Source organism: Macrobrachium nipponense, chromosome 3 (assembly GCF_015104395.2).
Source record: "Macrobrachium nipponense isolate FS-2020 chromosome 3, ASM1510439v2, whole genome shotgun sequence".
Taxonomy (NCBI): Eukaryota; Metazoa; Arthropoda; class Malacostraca; order Decapoda; family Palaemonidae; genus Macrobrachium; species Macrobrachium nipponense.
Genome location: NC_087202.1, coordinates 41,941,859 through 41,969,290, shown reverse-complemented (window position 1 = coordinate 41,969,290; position 27,432 = coordinate 41,941,859). Strand labels below are relative to the sequence as shown.

The 27,432-nt window shown below is 35.3% G+C and overlaps 1 protein-coding gene across 28 annotated transcripts in view; it reads left to right on the top strand.

Annotated features, from left to right (window-relative positions):
* Positions 1–27,432, top strand: part of LOC135221710 (rho GTPase-activating protein 21-A-like) — a 669,873-nt gene that overhangs the window by 614,753 nt on the left and 27,688 nt on the right. For 19 of the 28 annotated variants that reach the window (XM_064259480.1, XM_064259473.1, XM_064259475.1 and 16 more), the window contains 9 exons: positions 6,028–6,216; positions 7,246–7,393; positions 8,064–8,215; positions 10,811–10,983; positions 12,213–12,363; positions 12,570–12,785; positions 12,897–13,056; positions 13,482–14,243; positions 26,406–27,376. In XM_064259480.1, the coding sequence (XP_064115550.1) occupies positions 6,028–6,216; positions 7,246–7,393; positions 8,064–8,215; positions 10,811–10,983; positions 12,213–12,363; positions 12,570–12,785; positions 12,897–13,056; positions 13,482–14,243; positions 26,406–27,376 (2,922 nt within the window). The remainder of the gene's footprint in view (positions 1–6,027; positions 6,217–7,245; positions 7,394–8,063; positions 8,216–10,810; positions 10,984–12,212; positions 12,364–12,569; positions 12,786–12,896; positions 13,057–13,481; positions 14,244–26,405; positions 27,377–27,432) is intronic. The other 9 variants (XM_064259483.1, XM_064259490.1, XM_064259488.1 and 6 more) reach the window with 2 other exon arrangements.

The following is a 27,432-nucleotide window of genomic DNA, read 5'->3' as shown; positions in this document are numbered from 1 at the left end:
CTGCTGCTCCCTCTGCACCTCGTACCCTGTACCTCTTACCTTCACGGGACTCCTTTCCTTCGACCCTCTTCTCCTTCCTTGCCATCGTATACCTATACTTCACTATTAATTCTCGCATCTCCCCTTCCTCTCCCACCTTCCTCTTCACCTCACGAAGCCCATTATCCTGACAGACCTGCCATCCATTTGCCTCCATGTCAGATGGAAGAACTGCTATAGCCGTTCAATGCCATGCGCCGGCCCAGCAAATCCCCTGGATGCCATCCGCCACCACGACTTGGCCTGACACACTCACTCACTCCCTGGCTTTGCACTCGCTAAGGAATCGATTTGCACGAATACGACTAGTTAGGCGGGAGATAAGGCCCACTTTGATAGTTGCTCTCAAGATTAGAAATGGCTGTACCTTTCTGCATTTTTTTATTTTTAGATTTGTCTCTTACTCTGTCCGTGTATGTGTGTGTGCGCGCGCGCGCGAGCGAGCGAGCGATGATCTAAATATGATTTTTGGTCCTGAATTAGACCTTATGACTTAGTGGAGACAATAACATAATTTTATGTTGCGTCATGGTCATATTTTATTCTTCGAGATTATCAAGCAGCAGATTTAACTTCCGCTACTTGAGTAGCCTTTTTTCATTATATCTAGTAAGTACTATTGAAATTCAGTTGTTATTCGAAAGACTATTTCCTTCATATCGTCTCAGTCACTAGCAGTGGTATTAAACTTCGCTCGACGCATAATTTGTCTGCGCAAGGTGTGTTTACCAAGAGGCTGTGTCTGTTTAATATTTTGCTAGTTTAATTTCAACGAAACTATCATCAAAATGTCCCCAGCATTCCCCCCTCCCCCCCCCTCCCTTTTTTTCATCGAGAATTTGCGAGCAGCTCGACTGACTTCATTTGGAAAGATTATGTTAGCGATTACCGAAAGTGTTTACATTTTGATGATGACCTAGTTGAGGAATTTTTGTGAAGTACAATGCTAACGTTTATATTGTGTGAAAACTCAGGTATTATTTTTTCAGTTTTATCCATTTGGATGTTTGTGTTTGTCAGGCGGTCATCCTTGAAGGCCGGAAGTATTATGTCGATGGCAGCCAGCGCTAGTGCTTCACCTACTCGGAGGACAGATTATCATCTTGGTTAACCCTCCCCCTTCCCCCTTTTACTCCGACCTTCCTCCCTTTCTTCATATCTGATTGTCCTTCTTTCATACTCCTTTCACGTAGTGTGCGTCGTAAATAAGTTTTGTTGTTGTAGTTGAAAAAGAGACACAAAAAAAGCCCGAGGCAGTGATGTGATGCGTCGATGTTGTCAGTAAATCTGCCATATTCCGAGTAATGTGGGTCTATTCTTAATAAGGCATGCTTCTGTTATGTTTGACGTCTTTTATCCGTAGCCCATCACATCAAGCTAAGCCACATAGCGAATTGCGGGAATCTCGTGCACATCGTGACATATCGTGAGAGGAGTTTTTTGAAGTTATGTCCATCACGGTGCGGTAGCTCAGCTCCGGAGCGTCGGTTTGATTATATTGTTTATCTCCGTATTTTGAGAACTTTCTTTGTAGTTGAGCGACACATCTCGTACAAGCAAACTTGGTGTGCGGTGGAGACCCTTATTAGGAGAAAGGTTAAGGTTGAAGGGATTGACCAGGTATCCGGATGGGTTAAAGCTGTTTAGGGGGAGGATTCATGATGAGGGGCCAGCAGGTTTTCCATATGGGGGCCGACAGAGACACAGACACCCTGCGCCTTCTAGCCTTCTCTCCGCTTCAATGCGTCCAAAACAACAAGTTAACCTTGTTAAGAAACTATTAGTGTGACGCTGCGAATGGGGAACTGGCTGTGCCAATCCACCATATCCGATGAGAAAGTTTTGCTGAAATGGAGGCTACATTGCATTCTGCTTCTGCTGCTCGCACCTTCAAGTCACGAATGAGGTGACTTCTGTTGTTATTTTTTATTATTATTATTATTTGGGGGGGGGGGGGTGTTAGCGGGTGGTCGGTAGATTTCGAGTTGTAAATCCATGGGAAAGTCTGGTTAGTCCTAAGTTTTATGAGAGTTTATTATACGCCTTTCTTTGTAGTTATCAAACAGATCTCTGGATTGGTAAAAAGTTCAGGTTCCTGTTGAAGATTTACAAAAAGCCAGTCTTTCATATAATTGTTTTAAATATATCACTGATAATGAAAAATGTGTGCATGTGTAATTTCTTGACATTTGATTTAATGTTCCAGGAAACAATACAACACATTTTTTGTGTTGAAAGAACTCTATTTATATTTGAAAGAATGTCGTGTTCATGTAATTCTCTTTATTTCGTGTAGATAACCTATTTATTATAAATGGAGAAAGTCATTGGGAGTAATAGAGAAAATAAGAAAATCATTGGAATCCAACCCGTTTGTTGCAAGTGTATAGTGAAATACGAGATGGCCTTTGAGGAGAAAAGGACATTCCCCGAAGACGACCACGGACTGGAACCCTTCGCTAAACAAACCTCTCGTAGTTCACAATAGATGGATAATCTCCTTTTCAGAGCTCTAAATATTTAAGGGCCCTCGACCACCAGCCTCTTAATTTATTCTCATGACTTCAGGTTGCCCATGAACTTGCTCCCGAGTCTAGTCTGGAAATCACTGGAATATATAACTGCTTTAGACGTTACTTGTCCAGTGTTGACAGTTTTTGGATACAGGGATGTAAGTCTTGGTAACCAAGAGTTGCCGAAACTCTTACGATACGTTTGCATATGCTCTGCTGCTGTTACAGTTCTTGCTCAGCACAGCAGTCAGTCTCAGCCATCATCATCATCATCATCATATTTAACGCGATGGGTATGTTCTTACTCCCATCCCCCACCAATTATTAATAAGTCAGTAAGATTCAGTTGTTAACGAGATGAAGGTCGCCTGTGTTCCAATAGCGGCTGTGGCTGCCAATGGACGTATCCCACGTTTCTGGAATATTTCATCTTACGGTTCATGGGTAAGTTATGGTTTTCCAAATGAGGGAAGTTAAGTTTTGTCGACTCGAGGTTTTATATTTAAGAACATTCATGGTATCTCTCTCTCTCTCTCTCTCTCTCTCTCTCTCTCTCTCTCTCTCTCTCTCTCTCTCTCTCAACGTAAGAAAGCAAACAGAAGAAAGAAACTCGAGAAGAGATGACGGAAAGGGGCAATGACGTAGTTGTGTAATGCTACGATGTATAATATTACAACCAGGTTAGATATTATCCTTCAAAAGGGAGGGTGGATGGGAGGAGGTGTCTCGTCTCTCTGACAATTCCTTATGTATGGATGGCAAAAGGAAGTCCAAGGGAGCAACCGATGGGAGTAGTATAGGCTATGCGTTATCCGTAACTCTCTCTCTCTCTCTCTCTCTCTCTCTCTCTCTCTCTCTCTCTCTCTCTCTCTCTCTCTCTCTCTCTCATTAACAGCTGCGAATTCTTCACCGCTGTGTTAAGATGTAGTTCGGAATTGTTCCTATAATCATGAGGTTAAGACTTTAGTCGTTCATTGTCACACAAAAGTGTAGACTTCATTAACGTATACCAAGACTTTCATCATAAGCCGGAAATTAAAGGTTTTTTGTATGCTTTTAAGTATGTATCCGACATTAAATTGTTAATGTAAATGAAAATAACCGGGGCATATTATTTTGACAATGACTTGTTTGGTTCACAGTAGTCAATAATTGTGAACTGAAACGTTTCTGCGTTGATTTTTATTGCTTTTGTGATGCGCCTTCCCTTATTTCTTGCATACACGCGAGAGTTGATGGGGAGATTTTCTTCTTAGACCTCCCAGCTTTCAGTGCAAGGTGTTTCATTAGTTACGAGGATGCCAAGGTTACTAGTTCCAAGGTTGTATGTATTTCATCAGCAGCATGCATAATTATTACAAGGCTCCCATAGTGTATCTTTGGCTTAGCCCCCTCTTACTAACATTTACAAATATGCTCATCATCAAGTCAGCCTTTGGCTAATGATAGCTTAGGCAGCAGAAAATTGTATTAATATTATGAAGGTCACTTTTATAGGGAATGCACAACTATTTTTACATACACACATATGTATGTGTGTGAGTGTGTGTGTATATATATATATATATATAATATATATATATATATATATATATATATATATATATATATATATATATATATATATATATATATATATATATATATATATTATGTATACAGCATATGCACCTCTATACCTGTATGTAATACATTTGAGAGTTCTTCTTTCAATTACGTATACAAGTGATATCAATTTATGTTTGTAGTTCTAGAAGCTTTTATATATAAAAAATTTCCAGGTAAAATGTTATTGAAATCGAATGGGGTTACAATACATTTCAGCAAAGATGTTTTAGGGCCATGTCAGAATGTATTTTTTTTTTACTTGTAAAATACACATACATTTCATATGGCAAGAATATTCATTATTTAAGGTATATGCTAAGGGGGCCTTCATCCTTATCTAAATTGCCCATAAACAAATTTGAATATACTGTACTGAAATGTTTCTTGTTTTTTCTGGGGCCAGTGTTCATCCAATAATGTGTCCTACTTTTGTAATACATGTAAACCTTGTAGCATTAAAGTGGATTTTCATCAGATATATTTTTAGCTATCATAAAGTAAACTCTATTTAAAAAGAAATGCTTTTTTGATATTTTGGACAGTTATGAACAAATTCTGTTGGGTGTTGATTTGACTCAAAGGTCCTTTACTGAGCAGACTGATGTACATGAAAAACTGAGTGAACAAGGAAGGGGTCATATAAGTGACAGATAGGGATTATAAAGGAAAAAGTACCTAGATCCAACACACCTGGAGAATTAGTAACCTTCCCAAATGAACCATGGTTACAATTTAAGAGGTTTACAAAATGATTAAGTCCAACTGCTCAGACAAGAGACAAGACAATTAAAGGATTATACTGGGTGGCAACTGACCACATTCAAACCTTTGGTAAACAAAATCCTTGTTTGCTATAAGATAAACTTATTCACAAAACATAATAAACATACATATACAAAAAATATCTATCAGGCAACTAATTTGTATTTAAGTCTGTGCTTTTATCTTTGAGGTCATTCTTAAATATATTCAAATACAAGGGTCTAAATGAAGCAGGCCATGACTGATATTAAAATTACAATCGGAAGTAAGGTGTATAATGGCAGATTCAAAAAGATTTTGTGATAAGAAATCTTTTGATCTTGAAATTACTTAACTGCCAATCCAATTTATCTGGTGGTTGTTTTCACTTGAATGAATATTGCATTGGATGTTTGTCCAGTTTTGACAGGATATTTATTCTGCTTGAGTCTTTCTTCTAAGCCCTTGCTAGATTGACCGACATAAAAGGAAGGGCATTCCATACATGGAATTTTATATATTGTTGCTTTCCCTAGGGCCATTTTTTATTAACATTCCTTTTGGTGTGATATTATAGAAAAAAACGAAGATTTTAACAATGATTTTGAAATCATAAAATCATTGTTAAAATAAAATCATTGTTAAAATGATTTTATTGATCCTCGTTCACTCGGTTTCTCGTGTACATCAGTCGGCTCAGTAAAGGACCTTTGAGTCGAAAGATCTCGCAGTGCTCCAGTGTTTCACTTTCCTTCGTGCCTTCCACCTTTATTTATATATTCATCATGTTCCAAACTTTCGTGATTCAGTTATATATATAATATTAATATATAATATATATATATAATATCTGTATATATGTATATTGTATATATGTTATATGTATATATGATATATGTATATGTATATATGTATGTTATATAGTATATGTATATATATATATATATATATATATATATATATATATATGTGTGTGTGTGTGTGTGTGTTGTGTGTGTGTGTGTGTGTGTGTGTACATTGCTATTCAGTTACATTTACATACTGTATTGTAGTTTATAGGTCTTATGCTCATCGTAAACCTTAAGTTCTTAAACATTGATTGATAAGAGCTTGTTTTTATTTTCAGACCCCCCTTGGAGTAGAAGAGCAGATTTCTTTACGTGGTGCTGAAGTGGAAGTGGCCAGTGACTACACAAAGCGACGAAATGTGTTGCGTTTGGCCACCCCAGGCGGCTCACAGCTGCTTCTCCAAGCTGAGACTCCTCCAGAAATGCTTGCTTGGCTCTCCACTTTACAGGACAACTGTGCTATACAGGTATGGAGGTCTTGTTCCAGTTGTTATGATTAGTGACTGATGCTAGAAAGCATTATGTTTCAGTTGTCACACTTAGGTGTAATTTTTTAGAATTCAAGTATTTTTCATTCTGATAAATTTATGCTGATGAGAATACGGTAGAGATGGATGTTCAAATTAAGCTTGGTTTGTGTAAGAAAAATTGATTATTAGTGGAATTTTCTTCAAAGGAGATGGCAATCATGCCCCTTGAATAAAAGCAGTTTAAAGGATTCAGAAAACATAGAATGCAAAGTTCTACTTTTTATATGTAAATGTTTTGAAGTAATAATCTGATCTCTTGGCTATTAAACTTGCAACATTTCATATATGATATCAGGATTATGAACATGAAGGTACAGTACTGACAAGGGAGCTATAAAGCGCAGTGCATTAAGTTAAGTGCAAAGAATAAGAAAGTAGGGACTTTAGCAGTGGCCGTATCATTGAACTGTCTTAGTTTACATCCTATGTTTCTATTACTGAATGACTTGGTTAATGTTTTTATGTCATTGGACAATGGGTAATGATATGTATTAGAAGAATTTGCAATTGAATGTGAGAGGAGCAATATGATTACATGAAATATATAACTAGCTGACATAGATCTAAATGAACCTTTTGGACATGATCAGGTATAGCATACTAGTAGTTGCCATCCTGGTAGACCTTAGCTGAAGAGGCCACATAAAAATGGGCTTTCATGATTCTTTGTTTTGTAGATGCAAACTTGTTTCTTTATATTTTGACCTTTGATGTCTGTGTGTAGCATAGCATAACTGCATCAAGTGAAGTGGGGTTCTCTTTATTAAGGGTTGTTTCATTTATCTTCTAACTAATAATTTTCTTATATTTAAAGGTAGTGGTTCAGTTGAATTTTGTACTTCTGTGATATGGACATTTTCCTGTAATTGGTAATGATATGAATGTACTTGTTTTGATGATGTTTCAACTTATTATGTGAACCTCTTTGTGTGTGTGTGTGTGTTAACTTCAGTGTTTTCCTTGCAGGAAGGAGAAACAGGCAGCAAAACCCCCATGAACAACAATGTGTCACCTCAGTCCAGTAATAAAGGCATGCGAAAATTAGCATCTATAAGAACAAGGTCACCCACTGGCCAGTCTCCATCAACCAAAACTCGCAAACCCAGCAATATAGGTTTGTTGCAATTCTTTAATTTCTTGTAATTGATTGCTAGCACCACATATTTGTGTTTGTCTCGTTATTCATATATTGCTTTCGCTGTAATGTTAAGAGCAAGTTAGCTGAATAGAAGAATTTTCACCAAATAGTAATTAAGGAATGTTTTCACAAAACATTCATGGGTTATTAGTTTTTACCAATTATTTCCCATCTCTTGGCATCATGAAATTTACTTAAACTGTACTATCAAGATTGATATTGAATGTAAATAATCAGATTTCACTCACCCATAGTTCAATAGTTTTTGTTTTGAATGAAAACAAACAAGAGTTGCAGGTGTGACATTTTAGCCTTATGCTTCCAGAAAGATAAAAAAAAAAAAAATGTTGGCAAATACATGTACAGTACAGCATTGTTAATTTTCCCTAACAAAGGATGTTAATCTAATTATTTTTTTATGGTGGCACTTCACTTTGTAACTTTGTAGAAAAATAATGTAGAGCCACAAAATTTTCTTGTATGCAAAACTCAGTGGTTAGAAATTCATGAACTGCTATGAAGGTTATTAGTGTACTATAGGGTTATGTTTTAAGTGTATTCCCATGAGTTGTAACTATTTTTGGGCATATAGTTCCAGATATTGAAGAGCATTTGCCATTTATGGTATATTTTTCCACATTTGCAGAAAGTAACTCATCACCAAAGTCAAAAACATGGAGAGGGCATTTGGTAAGGCCATTCATGAAGAAGATGCAAGGTGGATCTCCAGCTGTAACCCCTACTACTCCATTACCTGAGGGGGCTACTATAGGTGTATGCTTAGAAGACTGCCCTCAAGTAAGTGCCTTAGATTTTGCAGTGCTTGATTGTTTTTTATTGTGCTTTATTCCTTTGAACTCTTGGTTATGTATTCCATGATGTAAGACTGTCCTAATGTATCTTCTTGATCACATATGTACTCCAAATTAAAGCGACCAGTTGTATTTCTAATGTGTGGTATTTAGTATTTGATGGTGTTGCATCTTTGTTTTCCTGGCTTATTATATTTTGAATAGGAATTGGCAAAATGAAGTGTTACAATTGTTTGTTAGATATACTCATGTATTGCATAGTTTTTATTAGGGAAATTTTTTTTCAAGAACCTTGATCTTAATCTTTTAGAAGGGAGTTTTAGAATTGGATAGTGGATGATGGCTAAGGTTTTTGTCATGTGAGAATGCATTACCTATGTGCATACTTTCATATATTTGTAGATAAATAGAAATTTTTTTTATAAATATTATGGTAATGTATTTTGCATAGTTATTGAATCAGACATCTATAGTAGATTTTCCATATAATTTTTGTTCCCAGTATAAGTACAAATGTTTTTGGCCATATGTGCACACAGGAACATATATATATTTTATCTGTTTTACTGAAATTGTAAAGTAACTGGGATTGGAATATAGATAGAGAAAACAAATTCAAAACAGACAAGGTTTAGATAAAAAATGGATAAATTGGTGGACGTGCTCATTGGATGAAAAGTTTTTTTTTTTCCAGCGGAAGGTAATGGGAACTAAAATTTGGCATACTTTTCTTTTCATTACTTAGACAGTAATTATACTATAAAACATTTGTGTAGTAATAGGTATTTAACTAAATCAGTATGGTTGCAAAGTTTATGAAAGTACTGTTTAGAAAGAGTGTGAGGGATCGTGAGTTTTTTAAGTTAATTTAACTAATTTCAATGCGTTATGGTTGCAAAGTTTATGAAAGTACTGTTTAGAAAGAGTGTGAGGGATCGTGAGTTTTTTAAGTTAATTTTTGCCAAATTTTTTGTAACATAGACATATGCAATAGTAATACAACTAAAGTATAATTTCTGCAATATATTTTAGCAAAGAATCATTATTGTTTACTCAGTAATGCAATCTAATGTATGTTTTAAGAGGTAAGATGAAATGAGATTACTTCATTATGCCTTTCTCTGTCACTTGCTTGCTATGTAATGGTTGAAAAATTGACTGCTAAATTTCTGTATAAGGTAGCCTTACATATGTATATATATATACATATATCTCAAGTATGGAAGGCCCATTAAAACACTGCTTTAAAACTAAGAACTATATTGCAGTGGATTAACTTTCACCCTTATCATGTAGTGATTGACAGAAGTTGCATTTGCAAAATATATAGTGGGAGATATGACCTTGGGTGATGCATAGGGTCACCGCTAAGCTGACTTTGGTTTTGTTGATTGTCTTAATCTGCTTCGTTGTTGCCTTAAGGAAGATAGTGTCTATATGGTTAGAGTCCCAGGTTCCATTGGAGAGGTTGATCATATTATCTTTTTGTTTTATCAGTGATGTTCTACCATCTGACATTTGTATCGACAGCTGCTTTTGTATAAAATTTGGGATGAGTTACAATCCATGTTATTGTTTGTGTTATCTATATGATGGAAAATTGCCAGACTATGTTGTCCATAGCTAACTGAGCATTTATGTTGAGTTAGTCTTTTCGAGAGACATTTTCTGGAAAGATTAACTCAACATAAACGCACAGTTAGATATGGACAACATAGTTCGGCAATTTTCCATCATATAAATAACACTAACCATACCATGGATTGGAACTCGTCCTGAATTTTATGCAAAGCAGCGTTGATACAAATGTCAGATGGTAGAATCTTCACTGATAAAACAACAAGATAATAGGATCAACCTTTCCAATGGAGCCTAGGACTCTGACCATATAGACAATATCTTCCTTAAGGCAACAATTAAGACAATTAACAGAATCAATGTCGCCATAGTGGTGACCCCAGGCACCACCTAAGTTTCAGTTAATGGCACCTCTAGAAGGTATGTTATGGTGCCATAACTACCAAAACTCAGCCTGTTTTGGTGCCATAAATTGCCAGTTTTATGGCACTAGACAAGCGCCATAAAACCAGATCTCCATTAGTACAGTCCACCAATAACCAGGGAGAGCCTGTGTATATGTACATACATACACATGCATGTACGTACAATGAAGTTTTTGTCATATACAGGCAGACCTTGGGTTACAACGGGTTTGGCTTATGACATTCTGAGCTTAAGGCGCTTTTCAATTATATTCATCAGAAATTATTTACAGGGTTACAACGTTTACAAAAATGTTCTTGCAGGAGAAATATGACACCAAAAATGCAAAGTAATCAATATTTGAAGGTTTTTTTGATGAAAAATGTAATAAGAATGCAGGTTACTTAGTTTTCAATGCACCCAAAGCATTAAAAGCAAGGTTTTCTTAGGATTTTTTATGATGTTCCGGCTTATAACGATTTTCGGGGTACAACGCGTCTCAAGAACGGAACCCCCGTCGTAACCCGGGGACTGCCTGTATATGATACTTTCTCTTTTCCTTCTTATACCTTTACCTTTTTTCTTTTTTTCATTTCAGTCACCTGAAAATGACTTTGTGCCACTTCTGGTAGCACTTTGTATTAGTGTGATTGAGACTCGAGGTCTACAGACTCAAGGAATTTACCGTATTCCTGGGAATAAGGCAGCTGTGACACACTTGACAGAGATGCTTAACAAGGGTCCTAAAGCCATTGATTACAGTGACCCTAGGTAAGTAAATAGTGTACGTACAGTGGACCCCCTTATTTGTGGGGGATACTTTCCAGAGCCTCTTCGAATAGCCAGGATCCATGAATGCTCAAAACCCTCTATAAAAATGCTAAAAACTGCCTATTTTGTTAGTTCAAACTCAAGAAAAATCACCTAAAAATGCTTATACATGTACCTGGTTTTTTAAATAGTTTAATTACTAAAAATGCATTTAATCATGAAATTGATATGAAAATACAGTAATTTGTGGATATTTCTTATAGGAAAATAGTTCTGTGAATGTGCAAGTACCCCCCCCCCAATAATGATTAGATATGGTCCATAGAGAAATCCATGAATACATGAGCCTGCGATTCTCGAGAATGCAAATACTGGGGTCCACTTTACAGTATTTTATTGTATAGAACTCTAGAATATGATGACTGGAATTTATACTGTATAAAAAAAATTGCTACAATTGTAGATGAGTACTACATTAGTGGTACAAGTATCGTATTTGTTAAATTTACATTTATTTATGAAAGACAGTTAAATAGAATTGTACTCCTCGTTCAAAAAAATCCTTCATAACAAATATTTTGTTGAATAGTGGTAATTCAGCACTGCATAATTCTTGTGCTCATGTGATTATGAAGATTTGTGTTAGATATTCAATCAGTGTTGCTATCTTATTGCTATTTCTGTATTTGTCAGTGATTTTAATGAAGTAGTTTCTTAGTAACTATAAAAATGTTAATATATAATTTTACTTGTGTAAATTTTTACTAAAATGTGATGTTATAAAGGCAAATATAACAAAGGTTAGTAATCTTATGCAAAGTTTGTATGAGTTGCTAACGTTATACAAAGGTTAGGATTTTTATTATTACTGCATTACTGGTAAGTCTGTTTCTCATTTATGTCTTTAAACATTATTTTATGTTGAACACAATGAAAAATTTCAGCCTACTAATGGCTAAGTGGTATAGTTAGGAAAGTGTTTCAACATTATAAATCTTGCCTGGTTTTAGGAAATACTGTAATGTTTCTTGATTTTTCCATTAAATTTTGTTTCCCTGGCACTAGACACAAGTGTCACATATTACACCATGTACTTTTTTAGTTGATGGCTAATTTAAAATTAAGTACTATTTGTCCTGGCAAGCTACTGTGATTGGGATTGTATAGAGTACTGTAAGTGTATGCCCATTTAGTTCTAATTATGCCAATATGAATTTTTTGTTTTACAGATGGTCTGATGTAAATGTGATCTCCAGCATGTTGAAGCAGTTCTTCCAAAAATTACCAGATCCTCTCTTCACTTGTGAGCTCTATCCTCATTTTATAGAGGCTAGTAAAATAGAGGATCCCAGTCAGAGGATGATGGAACTGAAGAGAATTGTAAGAGTATAAAGTTTTTTGTTTGACTAGAATTAAATACGTATCACTTAATCATTAAAGTAACCCCTAGAATTACTGATTTATTGGTACTAATAAGTTTCACTCTCCAAATGTTGCAGTGCTTATGAAGTCATACTATACAATGATAATTCAAGGATATAGTAATAATGCAACTGTCTATAATCATATTTTCTCTATCTTTTCAGGTGCATGAGTTACCTGATCACCATTATGAAACCTTGCGATTTTTGATGATGCATTTAAGCCTCATTGTCAGCCAAAGTGAATATAACAAGATGGATGTTCGGAATCTAGCTATTGTCTTTGGACCAACACTGGTGCGGTCTGGTGATGACAACATGGTCACAATGGTCACTGATATGTCTCATCAGTGTCGTATTGTAGAAACACTGATTAGTCAGGTAATTACTTATAATTATTTGTTTCAAATTTGCTTTAGCTTCAGATAATTTTCTTATTAAATACTTATTTGTTAAGAGTCATTCCCATTAATGTATGAAATTCTGTTTCAGGCTGCATGGTTTTTCAATGAGGAAGATGGTGAAGACTCAGGCCCACCAATAACTGACTCTTCTGATGTTCATAGTCCATCAGAACATCTGTCAACCCATGTAGACCATGAGACACCTTCCAGTCAGTCAATGTTACTTCATAATATAAACAAAGTTGGAGGTCTGTTGATTGTAATGAATTTCTTGCTCATTATCATTTGCTAGAGATTTCTCAAGAAATATCTTAGTTTTATATTTTATATTTAGAAGTTAAGACTGAGATAAAGGATTTTTCTCCCAAAAGAAAAGAGACTGGATACATAAGTAAGATTTTACTACTATCAAGAACAAAGTAAACTGGGTACTTTATGGAGATACTTAGATGTTGAAATAGACTTGTCTTTCTTGTGGAGCAAGGTGCCATACAAATATTATGTGTTGTTGAAGTATATGTATTTTGCTGTTTCGGTTTTTATTCACTGAAAGTGGTTTTTTTTACTACATATTCATTTAGTCTCTAGTATTCCTAGATACTATTGATTAATTCTAGAAAAGTCTGTTATTAATTATTTAGTTTAGTAATGAATTTAAACTTCTCTCTTCCAGGTAATCTAAAGGGAGACTTGAAGAAAGACATTGTATCTTCCATAATATCTGCAGCTAATAGGAAGGTGTATAAGGTGAAAAACAAAAAGAATCTAGAGGATAAAGTGAATGATGATTCTAAATTTAATAGTGACAAAGAGGGTGGCTTTGAGGAGCGAGATATTGATAAGGAGGCTGAACTAAGAAAAAATAGACTGCTCATGAAGCAGATGGAAAGCATGGTAGAGTTACCAGATCCAAAGCCAATGAGTGAACGTAAAATCTCAAACATGAGTTTGATGAGTGTACAAAGCCATGCATCAGGTGTGTCTAGTGCATCTCAGAATTCCATGGTTGGTGATAGAACTAGTGGTAGTGAACACTCAAAGTCTAGTATTGCAGAGGAGGAAGATGGACGTTTATTCTGTGTTGTTAAAAGTGATGGTGTAGGCGCTAGTACAACATCGTTGTCTTCCAGTACCTCTACTCTAACCAGTATGCCAACTAGCCAAAAGTCTAGTCAGTTAGCTCCAGAGCCACTTTCTCTTTTGGGAGATGAAGTGGCCATTAGATCCTATGCTGGTCTGAGCGCTAGCACACAAGAACGAATCAGAAGATTTGAGATGGAGACAAGAGCCATGCTTCACCGTGACCTAACAAAACACCGGAGAGAAACTGAAAGGCGTGACCTTGAGAGAAAAAGACTGGAGGAATTATGGCAAAAGGCCAAGCAAGATATGGAGTCCGAGGACATTCTGGATCAGTTAGCAGATAATCCAACAGGTAAGCATTTAACTCTCTCAAAAATGAATTATTGTAGATGCTTCTTATTTGTAGCTTTGGCTACTTGAATTTGCATCTCTATAAGAATTGCCATGTACGGTTAATAATATTTATCCTAATTTGAGCTCTTAAAGTGCAGTAAACAGAAGTCACTAATGATTCAGTTTTTAATATATTCCTATCTTTCTGTCTTTTAATGTTATCCTATAGAGATATACATTACATAATGCTCGTAGTCTTAAAATTTGCCGAATGCATTGTGCAGTTAGCGTTGGCTGCTAAAGTGTTTGGCATATAGCTTTATTGTATGTTTTTGTACAGTTCAAACTATAGTTACAAGAAAAAAGAATGACCATTATAGTGGACTAAATTTACAGTTAAATATTTGTTTGTTCAGTGCATATGTTAAGAAATTAAGGTTGAAACTAATAAATAAATGAAAGCTATTGGAGAAGAACTTCCCGATGGTTGTCCTAACAGATATGTGTGGATGCATGTAAATGATGTAGAAAGAGTGAGGTCATTAGAAATAATCTTCTAACAGTTATATATAATTATTGTAAATGGCTCTTAAATGGTATCCTAGAAGTTATTCAGAGTATTAAAACTAAGGATGATTATTCTTATTATTATTAAAAAAGCTTTTTATAGTTGATAGTGCTTCATAAGAGATCATAATAAAGTAGATTTTGTTTTTGAATGTGTAATAATTGACGGTCACTGTAAATCGTAGAACCTTGTAGAATAATTTTTCCATCTTTATCAGAAACTGTTCATTATTTCTTTCTTTGTAATCTTCTCTGCGTTTAACAATCTTTCATCTTCCTCTTTTTAGAAAACATTGTGTTAGTGCAATTATTGCCTTGCAGCTATTCTTATGGAGGAAGTTTCATTTCATTGTTTGTCAGATTTTTCATCAGAACCTTTTTTCCCTCAATTTTCAATCCTGAAATATGAATCTTATGTTCAGCAAAGATAATGGGCCAGATAGGGCATTGCAAAAATTTAACATGGCATCCACAAAATTGCAAGCAACCTGCTTTTCAATGAGAATGTGGCAGGCGAGCTTACATTGATATGGGATTTGTTGGTGTATGTAATGTACTGTATTTCCTTTTTTTTCCGCAAATAAGATTTGAAAGTTTAGTTTTGCTAGACAGTTATCAGAACTCACATATATCACCTCAGAATGAAGTGTGTAAGTGGCAGATTAAATATATATTAGTCCTGTATTGCTGGGATGATAAAATGGTAATATATTCGTGTCTTTTATTTATGGTACGTTTACAAAATTTAATAATAACATTGTGCAAAATATTTTCTAATTTTGAAGATTAGAATTGATCTCATTTGAATATCTGTATTATGTGGATTTTAAACGAGTATATTTATTTTGATCTATTTGGGATGTCATTCATGAGGTAGTTCTAAAAAACTATAATTGTGCAATAAATTGTTATTATTAATGATGAATTTTAAAGTTAACTTATGTCTCATGCCATTAGGTTCGATCAGCATTCAAAATAAATCAAAGAACAATTCTTGGTTGACCTGTAAGGGCTGTCTCTGTAATCATGTGTTTGTTGTCAGAATTCTTGATGCCATGTCCTTGTGCATACAGTGTCAATAGGTGGGAAATAATTTTGACTATTTCTGGCTGATTTCCTCCTGTGTGGTATTTTGTTTGTTTTCTGTTTTAGCATTATGTCACTGCAGAAAGCTGAGATAGAAGCATTAGGCTTTATAGGAACAAGTTTTGTATAAAGCAAATGTTTCAGTTGTACATGGTCATAGTGTGTGTGTTAGTCTACCTGTAGGGATAACAAGTGCGGTTTTTTCTTCTTATGGTGAAGAAAGTAAGGAGTGGTCTGATGAGAAGATGAATAATTTTGTGAAGTACTAGAAGATATGAGAAGCTAATAGATTATGTAGAAAATTTCATTGCCTACTTAGTTTTCTCTTTCTGGTATTGCTGTTTCTCCTCATCCCATTGCCTGAGAGGATGATTCCCATCTCACTTCCTCTGCTCCTTATACTCTTGTGTGCTTCAGGAAAAGAATACACTAATAGATGAATATTCTTTTCTTTGTCAGACATTATACCTTTTATGGTTTTCACCTTTAGAAAGAAGGTGTTGGATCCTGTGTGTGTTGGTCTTTTCCACAAACAGGAAAACAGTGCATGTCTTGGGGCCAACGTCTTCCCCCTTCACCACCTCTCTACCATCTTCCAGCTCGAATTTGATGTGTTCTCTTAAGGATTTATTAGGTAGAGTTTAGTGCTTGTATTAGCTGGCTCACATGTTAAACTTTTTTGAGAGTGATGTGTTGGAATTTGTGGAGTTATCTTGGGATTACAGTTACTTCAGTAGTTTCTGAGCTGTGCATCAATACTTCTGTTGTTAATCATGTAGTATTCACCCTGTACCATCCATATTCCTTCCTTTTCTGACTTTCACCCACCCGCACTTAGTTTCCCCTTCTATCACCTTGTAGTCATCAACTTTTAATAACTGTTTCTATTTTTACTGACAGCTCTTCCTCTTCTGCTGCTTATCTATCTAGATTAAGCCAGTCTTTTGCTGGCATGGGCTCCTACTCCTCGGCAATTGCTGCTAATAGTGTTGTGCAGCGGCTCTTTGTTCAATGACATCATGTGAGAATCCTATGCTTTCTTCCATCCAGCCATCTGGTACTTACCACTGGCATCCTATGATGTCTTTGTGGATGTGCTCTGGCAAGTCTCCTTCTCTGGGGTTTATCATCTCTCCATCTTTGTCCACGGATTTGCCATTTTCTTCCATCTTGGTTCTTCCTTTAAACTTAACAGTTCTCAACCTTGATTAGGTTTATTCCCCTCCATATTTTAAGCATTTTATTAATTCACATTGTTCAACTTTTGGTGTAGATGAATCTGTTGATATGTGTTCTTTTGTGCTTCCTCAGTTTCTATTAAAATGAGTGAGAGTAGGAAGTTCATACTATTTGATTTTATTCGGGGACGTTTTTAGGCGATCTCAGAAGTTTATCGCTTAGAGCTGGTTCTTGGGATGCTACTCCATTCGTTTGCAGTTTTATGAAGTTGCTTACAAAAGCCTCCAGCCTAAAAGTAGCCATCTCTATTGGGATACAAGTCAGTTTCATTTCAAGGACTACTCTTGGGACTGATCATGTCCTCTGGACTCCGTTTCAATAGTATTTCCATCAGATCTTTCGGGTTCTCTACATTGGTAGAAAATCAGTAAAGACTGCTGACGGGTCTGCCTCTAGACCTCAAGAACCCAGACCTCACAATGTCTTTAGATGTCTTGAAGGCAGATTAGAGAGCCCTTCTGAGGAACATAATTTCAGGATGTTGGACTGTAGAGAAGAGCAAGTGGGTTATAAACAGTCTGGAGTTTTAAGTAATTTGGAAGGGTCTTATGTAAGTAAAACATCTAGCCAGAGACAAGACAATCTCAGTCTATTCTGACAATTCAACCTCTGTATCTTAAAAAATGATGAGGCACAAATCAAGAGATTTGTTCAGGCTAACAAAGACTTCCTTATCTTATGGATAGAGCCCAGGAACATCATTCTTTTACCTCATATTGTCCCGGGAGAAGCAGTGTTATCACAAACCAACTTGGAAAGAGAAGCAAGGTCTTCCATCTGGATGCACAGGTCTGCCAGAAGTTGTGGAACCTTTAGGGAGATCCAGACATCAATCTGTTTGCAACTGCCTAAAAAGGAAAAACTCCCAGTTTACTGCCTTAGCCAGGATCCTCAGGCATGGGCAGATGATGCTTTTTGTCAAGGTAGTCAAAGCTAGACCTTTACGCTTTTCCTCAGTTAACTGTTTTGAGGAGAATACTTGCAAAGTATGAAGGTACACATTGGTGTATAGGAGTGCACTTTAATGTCTGAAGGTAGATGCTGTCTGTAGTTTTGGACTAATGGTTATGGGCTTTTGACTCGGGCATTAGAGTCGTTATTACTCTATAAGATAGAATCCTTTTTCCCTGTAAGGATCCTCTGACAAGTGTCACTATGAGGATTTTATCCTACTGTGGCTTCAGTGTCTGGTGACAGTACTCACCAGGAAGGCTAACAGAGCAGGCAGGAATGTTTAGAAGCTTTTTTGCATTAGTAAGATAAGTTTTTAGTTTGCTTGGCTAAACAGTTATTTCAACCTCAGTGAATATGGTAATTGGGTAACTTTAACAGTAGGTAAGATTCACCCCAAATAATGATAAATTTGAAAGAATTAATTAATTATCTGGATACTTAGCTACAGTTAGATATGAAACTCATCCAGCCTCCCCACATCTTAGTGGGTGGTCATGAAGAATTCTGACAAGAAAGTAAACATTCCAGCATCACCTGGTAGAAAACAAGTGATTACAGAGACAGTCTTTGCGGGTTAGCCAAGTGTAATTCCTTCGTTTATTTTGAATGCTGATCGCACATAATATAAGCATCCAAGTAATTAACTTTATCATAAATATTTTCATTTTAAAATTGTGATATTCCATATTGTGGGGTTTAATTTTTCTTTTGTCTGTGATAAAATAATTTACTGCATAAGCCTTCATCTAGTACTATGTAAATCTTCAATTACTGCATTAACTGTAGCCTCTGTCCACTTGCATGCACTGAGATATTGTTGGGCAAAAGAATTTCTGCTGAAGCAAGATTAGCCTGTTCAAGTTTTTCAGCTTATTAAATATTAATGACCTAGAAAAAACATAAATGAACTGGAAAAAATGCACAACAGCCAAAAGGAAGTGGTGCAACTTTTATTTCCAAATTTTGCTAGTCAAAAGTGAGTAAGTCTTTGAGGTTGGAGCATCTTTGATGCCAGGAAATACAGTACTGTGTATACAAACATTATGACAATAACTGACAGGGTACAGTACACTCAATGTCTGTATTTAGTGTTTTTGGATTGGATGGGAAATGATTAAAATGGGAGAAAATGGGATAGAAGATTAACAAGAAAAGACAAGATAAATGGTAATTACAAGAGTTGTTTATTCTTTGGACATTGTCATCTCTTGAATAAGTTTTCTCATGGTAAATTCTGTCATCTCTTGAATAACAGTTTTCTCATGGTAAATTCAAATGTATGTCGTCTGAAAATACATGGGCCACTAAATATGAGAGCCAGTTTTAACTCAGTGGTCTGGTTATATTACTTGAATAACAATGCGTAATATGGAAACAACATTTTTTACAGAACCTTATTTTGCTTATGTAGGGTGTTAGACCAAAGTCTTAAATCCAAACAAGTCATAGATTTGTTTAATCAGGTGGATGATGGTACCTCTCCTCTCCAGTTCTGATCGCCTTTGCTGGGGGTTGGCACTGTCTGACACAGCTGCTGCTTTTTAACAACCATTTTTTTCCCTGCATCATGTATACCTTGCTTTCCATTCCTCAGTAGCATCAGTAAATATTGATGCTATATTTGTTGGCATATCTTTTGAATTATATATGAACAATCATCCCATTGAACTTTGTTTTTCAAACATATCCTTTTCGCTCGTGGAAAAATGACAGGAAATTTATATTGATACCCGGTGTTCGTCCTTAAATAGGAGGTTGAGTCTCAAGAGCCTTTAAAGGATTAAGGTATGATTATTATTTGGAAGGTAGCTTCCTGAATATAATGCCTTTCAGATCCAATCTCCTCCAATCAGGTCAAGATTGTATTGTACATAGAAAACTCTTGAATCCCAGTAGTTTTAGAAACTTGTTAGGTATGACTGATATATTTGGAGGATAAATTTCATGCTGGAATACTTTTTAAGTCTAGTCCACCCAATTCAGTAACTTTGGGATTATACATAGAAAACTTAAAAAGTTTGGTTAAAGATTTTCTAAATTCCAGAACTTTTAGTTCTGGGTTTCTTAGCTGGCTGCTGGCTTCTTTACTGGAATACTTTTCAGATCAGGCCCCTAAGCCTGTCAGATTAATTTTAGCCCTTCGGGTTAAAGGTTTTCTGAATCATAAGTTTTTGGTCTGTAAGGTATGGTTTCCATTTTTTGGAATATAGCTTCATTGCTGTATGGGCTTTTAGATTTAACCATCTCACAAAATATTGGGTCAGATTCTAAAAAACTTTGACTTTTGTAGTTTATATTTTTATTAAAGGTTCTCAGAAATTGAATTATGGAGTACCAGTAGACTTAGACTACATCAACTAAACTTGGTATGTTTACATATATAGACTGAACTATCAATGTGGGAATGGTGACTTCTGGGTGGCAAGGTCAGATGACATGTGTTAAACAATTGCAATTTAGACTTAAGTCAACATGGGTGGGCATATGCATGTCGTTGTTTAAATTTTGATGTCTTCATTGTTGAATTTTATAGCATGTTGAGTAAATTATTTTTAATTGTGCTTCACATACAAAACCAAGATTGTAATTTACCTGTGATTTTGGTTTCCAGGCAGTAGAGGCTTTCTTGCCTTTCCCTCGTTTTTCCCAGTCTTACCAGACTTACATATAGGTGCAGCAGTGGGTATATGTGAGGACACTGTCACCTCTTGCCTCCTTTATTAGAAGTTACCCTGTATTTGGATACTGCTTGCAGTTTGCTTTGTGTTGTAAACAGTAGATAGTACTAAAGGTTATTTGCAGCATTGCTTTTTGTATGTCCGTTTGGTCTACTTTTTAAGCTATTAAACCACTTCAGCTTTACCTTCTTCCAGTTCAGTGTTCTTTTAAGAACACAATTTGGGCAAGGCCTGTGAGTCTCAAAACTTACGTTCTCTTGAACTTTATGATAAATGTTGAAAACTCGAATGGAGGTGAAACATCCTGGTTAGTGGAAGATCTTTTGGTTAGGCTTTGGTAATAGTTGCAGTCCTCCTGCAATTCTTCTTATAGGCATGTGAACTAAGAAAGGGAAGAATCTTCAGTACTTTCCACTCTGCCTTGTAAACTCCATGATGCTCTAGAAATGGTGGTATGTAGTTCCTTCTAATGATGTTTAAGAACCCATTTTGGTTTTCTATTTCACTGTCAACTTAATTCCTCAGTGATTGGAGGAGGTAGAGATCCTTCTTGTGCTGGCTTTTAAGGTGTACCCCTCATGAGACTTAACTCATGAGATTGCCATATTTTTGGCTTGTGTGTCATTTGAGGATAATAACAAACAAACAAAACAAGCTTCAAAGACTTCATAAAAGAGGATGGCAGCTAACTGAACTTTTCTTTACTCCATACTTAATTGAATGGCTGACCCTGGGTTGCATTTGCTCTGTTGTCATCTCTATATTGGGACATCAAGAGCATGAAGGAAGACTTGTTTGTATCTAGTCAAGGCTCTTCCTCTTTGATGATGAGGGAGATACCAATGTTTTGCTCCCTTGGTCGCTAACAAGTCTCCTTGTTATTTTGTCTCTTCAAAAATTAACCTGAGCTAATAACTAATTAGTATTCATGACGTAGTCTAACTGCTTACATTTGCACAATAAGAAACTGTAAAAAAATTATTTGTCACTATGAAGCAAAAAAAAAAAATGTCTAGAAATGGTAAGCTTAAGTGTATTAAATCTTATTTAATTATACATACCATTATTTTGTCATAAAGAATGATGTATATATAGACTTTTTTTATTGGTTTCAGGTCAAGAAATCAGAATCATTTATGCAATTGGCAATTATAGAAGCTTACAGATTCATTGACAGTTAATACATTCATAGATATTCATCTCCACTATGTATTTTCAGATTTTTCCGAGTAACATGTTTATAGCATATTTTTATTAACTTGATGCTTGTCATACAGTACTGAACATTTTGATATCTGATAAGTTATAAGAATACACTTTCTGACAAGAAATGTAAGGACTGTATGCATAAAAACCTAGTTTTGACATGACTTCTTCCTGTTAGTACATTGTTTAGGAAATAATGATTAATTCCTAAACATCACAGTAGTAATATACAAGGTAGTTTTCTTTAAAAATGGGAGTTTGTGATGCCAGAAACTGATTTGGGTAATATATTTTCACCATAACAACTGGTTACTAAATTTAGTATCTACTACTTAGAATTCCCCATACTTTAGCAGTGGATTTAAGTGCTAATAAAATGACTAACCTCATACATACGATTGTTCTGTGGCAGAGCCTTCCTAGTACCCTGGCTTCATTGAACCTAAGGGAAATAACTGCTTCTCTGAGGTATTTTGCTACATTTAGAAGAAACAGAAACAGATTATATCACTAACAAAGTGCATGCTGTTATGTGCATGATTTTGACACGTATTTGGTGTATTTTATCATATTACTGCTTATCTTGCATGTTCCTGCTTATTTTAGATGCATTACGTAATAGAATAGGTATTATGCTTAAAAAGGATAGCCTTATGTCAATTTTTTAACTGTGCACCATAGAAACCTTGTACATACCTGTACTTAAAAACTAGTAGTTGTGAAAAAATAAAACCTGCATATGCCAAAAAGGTTGCTAAATGCATGACCAAGTTCAATTTGTATAATGTGGATAGATAGCTTTTTACTTTTTATCTTGGCATAGATCTCTACTTTTAACTTATTTTTTTTCAGTTAATACACAACACAGATGGTTAGATCCATATTATAGTGTGTGCAAAGATTGTCATACACATATTGGCATTATGGTTATCCTGTATTTTAGCCTTTTTTAAATGGAATTTTTGCACACTAACCTTGTCAAGAAAGCAGTGTACAGTTACAGTATATGTACTTTTTGTCAGTTAATACTTCAGGCCCATTTTAAATATCTATTTTAAACATCAGGCAGCTTAAGTGCTCTAGTGGTGGTCTGGATATTGTATACATACTTTTTTTTTTTCTTGTGATCCAGTACTGATTGCTGCACTTCACTGACTAAAGAAATTAGTATCTTTTTCATAGTTTCAGTAGTGTAAAACAGAAAATTAATTGTAGGCTGAATTCCGTCGATATTTTGTTGTTGTACTTTCGCACTCATTGATATATATAAAAAGAGGAGGTAACAAAATAAGACAGTATTCTGTTGCATTTAACCTTTATGTGCCAGATGTGCAAAAAATAGTGTACCTCCCAGCACACTGAGTTTGAGGGCTTTTTGAGAAAATCATGTTGAAATTAATATTTTCATTTTTATTAGCACTTTCTTGTATGACAATTCTGAATAGAACCGAGTCTTTTGATGAATTATTAAAGACTAGAAATTTTTCCAAAAATTCAGTTTATTTTTCCAATAATGATAAAAGTTTATTTTCCCAGAATTCCATTGTACTTTTTCCTGGATAGATTCGGATCAGAAAACATAACTGATAATTGACCAAGATTAGTTAAAGGGGTTTAAGCATCACTGGCAGGGTAATCTGTTGCCAGACTAGCTTAGAAGAGGTTAAGTGTCTTTGCTACTTGCCATGCATGGGTTAAAGCTGTTAATATTTCTTGTTCCAGAAAGAGAGAGTTAGCATTTTACCAACATAATTTGTTTCCTTTTTTAAATTTCTCTTTTGTAAACTGACTGTCTAAAAAACAGTTTTGTGTGGTAAGTCTTTTAGTTTTTTCTAGATATTTAGCCTTCATTTTTTAAATTTAATCCTATGTCATTTTTATTTAATTGGCATTTAAGACCTGAATATGTATTTGTATATCCAGAGAGTGCAAACTTGAAATTCACACCAGATTTATTGCTTCTGTCCTTATTCACAGGTAATGGAATAGTTATTATAGGTCTCTGAAACATTATTTGGTAATCACAGTCAATTTTAGTAAGGAAGTCATTGGGGAAATTTTGTTTTTGATAATCATTGAAATAAAACTCTAGGTGTTTTCAAGAGTAGTAAATATTATCCACATCCAATCTTGTCAATGGTAAGGAAGTTTTTGTTAAACTGAAATGTGGAAAAAGTGTTGCATTTTTAGCACTTTTAAATACTAAATTCATTGGAATATTAAAAAAATGTCTATATATTGCCTACCTTTTTCAAGTTTTAAATTTAGTCTACAGTCAGGTTGCCTTATATGACAGTCTTGGTTCAGCTTATATACAGATTAGGTTAGTCATAAGCACTCTGTAGAAACCTTGGTTGCATAAGAATTTGGTAGTTATAATTAGTACTTCATTGCATTGTGGATTATGAGTGATTCATGTGTAATTACTGTAAATTATCTTAAACCAAAATATAGTTGAGTGAAGGTTCATCAGTGCAAGAAAATTTAATTTTATTTAATGAAATATCTCATTGTTCCTTTTGTAATAATAAAAGGTGCTCACTGCCATAATACTAGCAATTTATTTATTTTTTCAAAAAAAAGTTTGTTTTTGCTTTGATCTTTGTTTTCTGTCTAAGGTGTATGTCTGTCCAAAACAAACTTAAATTTTACATGTAACTGTTGAAGGTTGAGCAAATCTACCATTCAAAGTTGATGTAAATAACCAAAGAGTTAAATTTTTTGGTTACTGGCGTGTCTTCATTCTTCTCAATTGATCTTATTTCTTTACTGCTGTATTAGATATGTCTTGGTTACCATCACAGCTCTATAATTTCAAATTAAGAATTCAGCTTTGAGTTTTAGCAGTGCTTGTTAGCAGTGTGACTGGTTACCCAAAAGCCTAGATAAATGAAATCAACTTTTTAGTCTGTTTCTGTGTTGTGAATTCTAGTATCTGTCTCATGTATTCACACCTACTAGGATTTTGTTTGTTGCCAGAAAGATCTGTCCAACTCATGATTATTGTTTTGTTGTAGCATATGTTAAGTTCAGAAAAATTTTTATCTATTCTCCCAAAGTGTAGAAACATTAGCACTAGTTCTCATTTCATTGCAAGATCTGACTGGGTTTTCCTCTTCCTTATTGCACTATTCAGCACATATATGGGATTATAATTTCACATTATATTTGAGGACACATCTAATTTTCAACAATTTTATTAGGTCTAAAAACTAAAATTCTTCCTTTAGCCCCCTCATCCTAAATTGGGAGAATGTACTCATTTAATATCAGAGGAACAGTTCACTGACTTCAACAAGAAACCAGATTCCTTTTTGTACTGCTTATTTATCCATCAGTAATTACAACTTATATCCTTGGTTGCACGCATCAGCTTTGGACAACAGATATAACATTTATTAAAAAAAAAATTTCCTGGAAACATTAAAAAAAATATTTTTTGTTTTCTCTCAGTTACAATTTTTGGTTTGTACTTAAAATCATAGCATGTTCAAATGGGACCCAAGTTGATTTTCTCCTGTAATGTTATAGTAATTCAAATGTCATTTGATTGAATATAGTAATTAGACATATTAAGAAGTAAATGTAAAGTGCTATAGATCAGTTCAAGGATTTTGATAGGTAGTCTGCAGCAGGCCTTTGGTAAATTAGAAATAAAATATTAAATTTGTGCAGATGCAAAAACTAGTCCTCCACATTCAGTGCTTGTGTTTTAAACTCGAATTATGGTAAACAAGGAGGCACTGTAGTGTCTATTAGTGTTGAAAGATTTAATGGGATAGATTATTAAATTTGTGCAGATGCAAGAACTAGTCCTCCACATTCAGTGCTGGCATTTTAAACTTGAATTATGGTAAACAAGGAGGCACTGTAGTGTCTATTAGTGTTGAAAGATCAAATGGGATAGATTTTCAATTGGTTTCATTAAGTTTCATGTAAAGCAGAGTTGTTTTATTCATACTACAATGTGTGAAAGTACTGTTTATGTATTATTCAGCCATTTTGGTGTAATTTTATTATTTTTGTAATTGTGAGGCTTAAGCATTCTTATTGGAAGTACTATACATACCACAACATTAATATCGGAGACATGTTGGGAAATTGTGAAATCATTGCTTCATCCCCGATAGTTTCTGAAATTCATTCTTCCACTATTTCTCAAGTTATATATTTATTTCATAGTTTTTTCCATTTATGTAGTCACTGTACATATTTTACCCAGGTTACTTCATCTGTATGTGCAGTTAGTTTTTAAGAAAGCATGATTGCAGATGCCATTTTTCAATTTATTGCCTATGCAGAATTAAAGTTTTTAAAATCTGTTATACCTTGTCAAAATCTTAGTGTTCAATATGATGGTAATAAGATTATAATATGGTCTAGTGAAGTAGTTAACGCACTTGAATTGTGATATTTCAGTTTTTCTTATATATTATGTGTTGTATTTTCAGAGGTTGTACGCAAATTCTCAGACTACTCGTGGCGTATGCAAGGCATTAGTGAGAGTGTGGGTGGGGAGCGAGGATCCTTGGCATCTCAGGGTTCCAGCAGTAGCTCTCAGGCTGCACTCATCTCTGCAGCGCTCTCTCACCATCCCCTCTCTAACACCTCACTTACACCCACAACTAATGTCTCCACCCAGGTATCTAACACTACTGCTACCTATCCAGAGCCTCCATTAATTCAAGTAGTTAATGCACCAACTGCAGGAATGGCATGTGAAACAAACACAGACTCAAAGCATGGCTTAATACAGCAGCAGTCACTTCGTTGGCTTGATTATAATACTGTATCTCCACATAGTACTTTAGGTTCCACTTCTTCCTCCAGTAGTTCCGGATATGGTAGTTTAACTCGTTCATCTGATCACAGGGATGTAGAGGATGTTAACAAAGCAAGTGAAACTGGCCAGACTGATCTTAGTAAATCTTACATATCACAGTCACCACCACCAACATCTCCCTGTAGAACAAAAAAGAAAAAATCAAGTAAATGTTCTGGCATCATGTTTGGGTTAACATCATCTTCATCCTCCCCATCCCTCTTTCCTTCTATGGTTGAAGGTGCTGCTGAATTAACCCCAACACGGAAAATTGGTCAGACTGTAATCTATCCTGAAAGCCCTCGCCCTCCACCACATACCAGTCATCTCTCCACGCAGTCTCGTCCTGCTCAAGTAACAGCATCTAGCTCTACACTAACCCCCCACCCAAATACACCTCAACTTGGACGCCATAAAGATTCGGTTCTGCATCACATCCTTCCCAGTCGTCTCTACCACTCCCCTCGACCCCTCCGTCGTGGATCCTCTGCTGAGAATGTGACTCAGCCTGTCAACATCCCTCAGTCCCCCTCCACCTTTGACACACAAAGAGTGGTTAATAATGGCACTCTGAAGAGAGCCAGAGCCAACAGGGACCAGGTATGGGTGTGCATCCTGGCACTCCATATAGGGAACCCAAACTTCCTTTCTTTCTG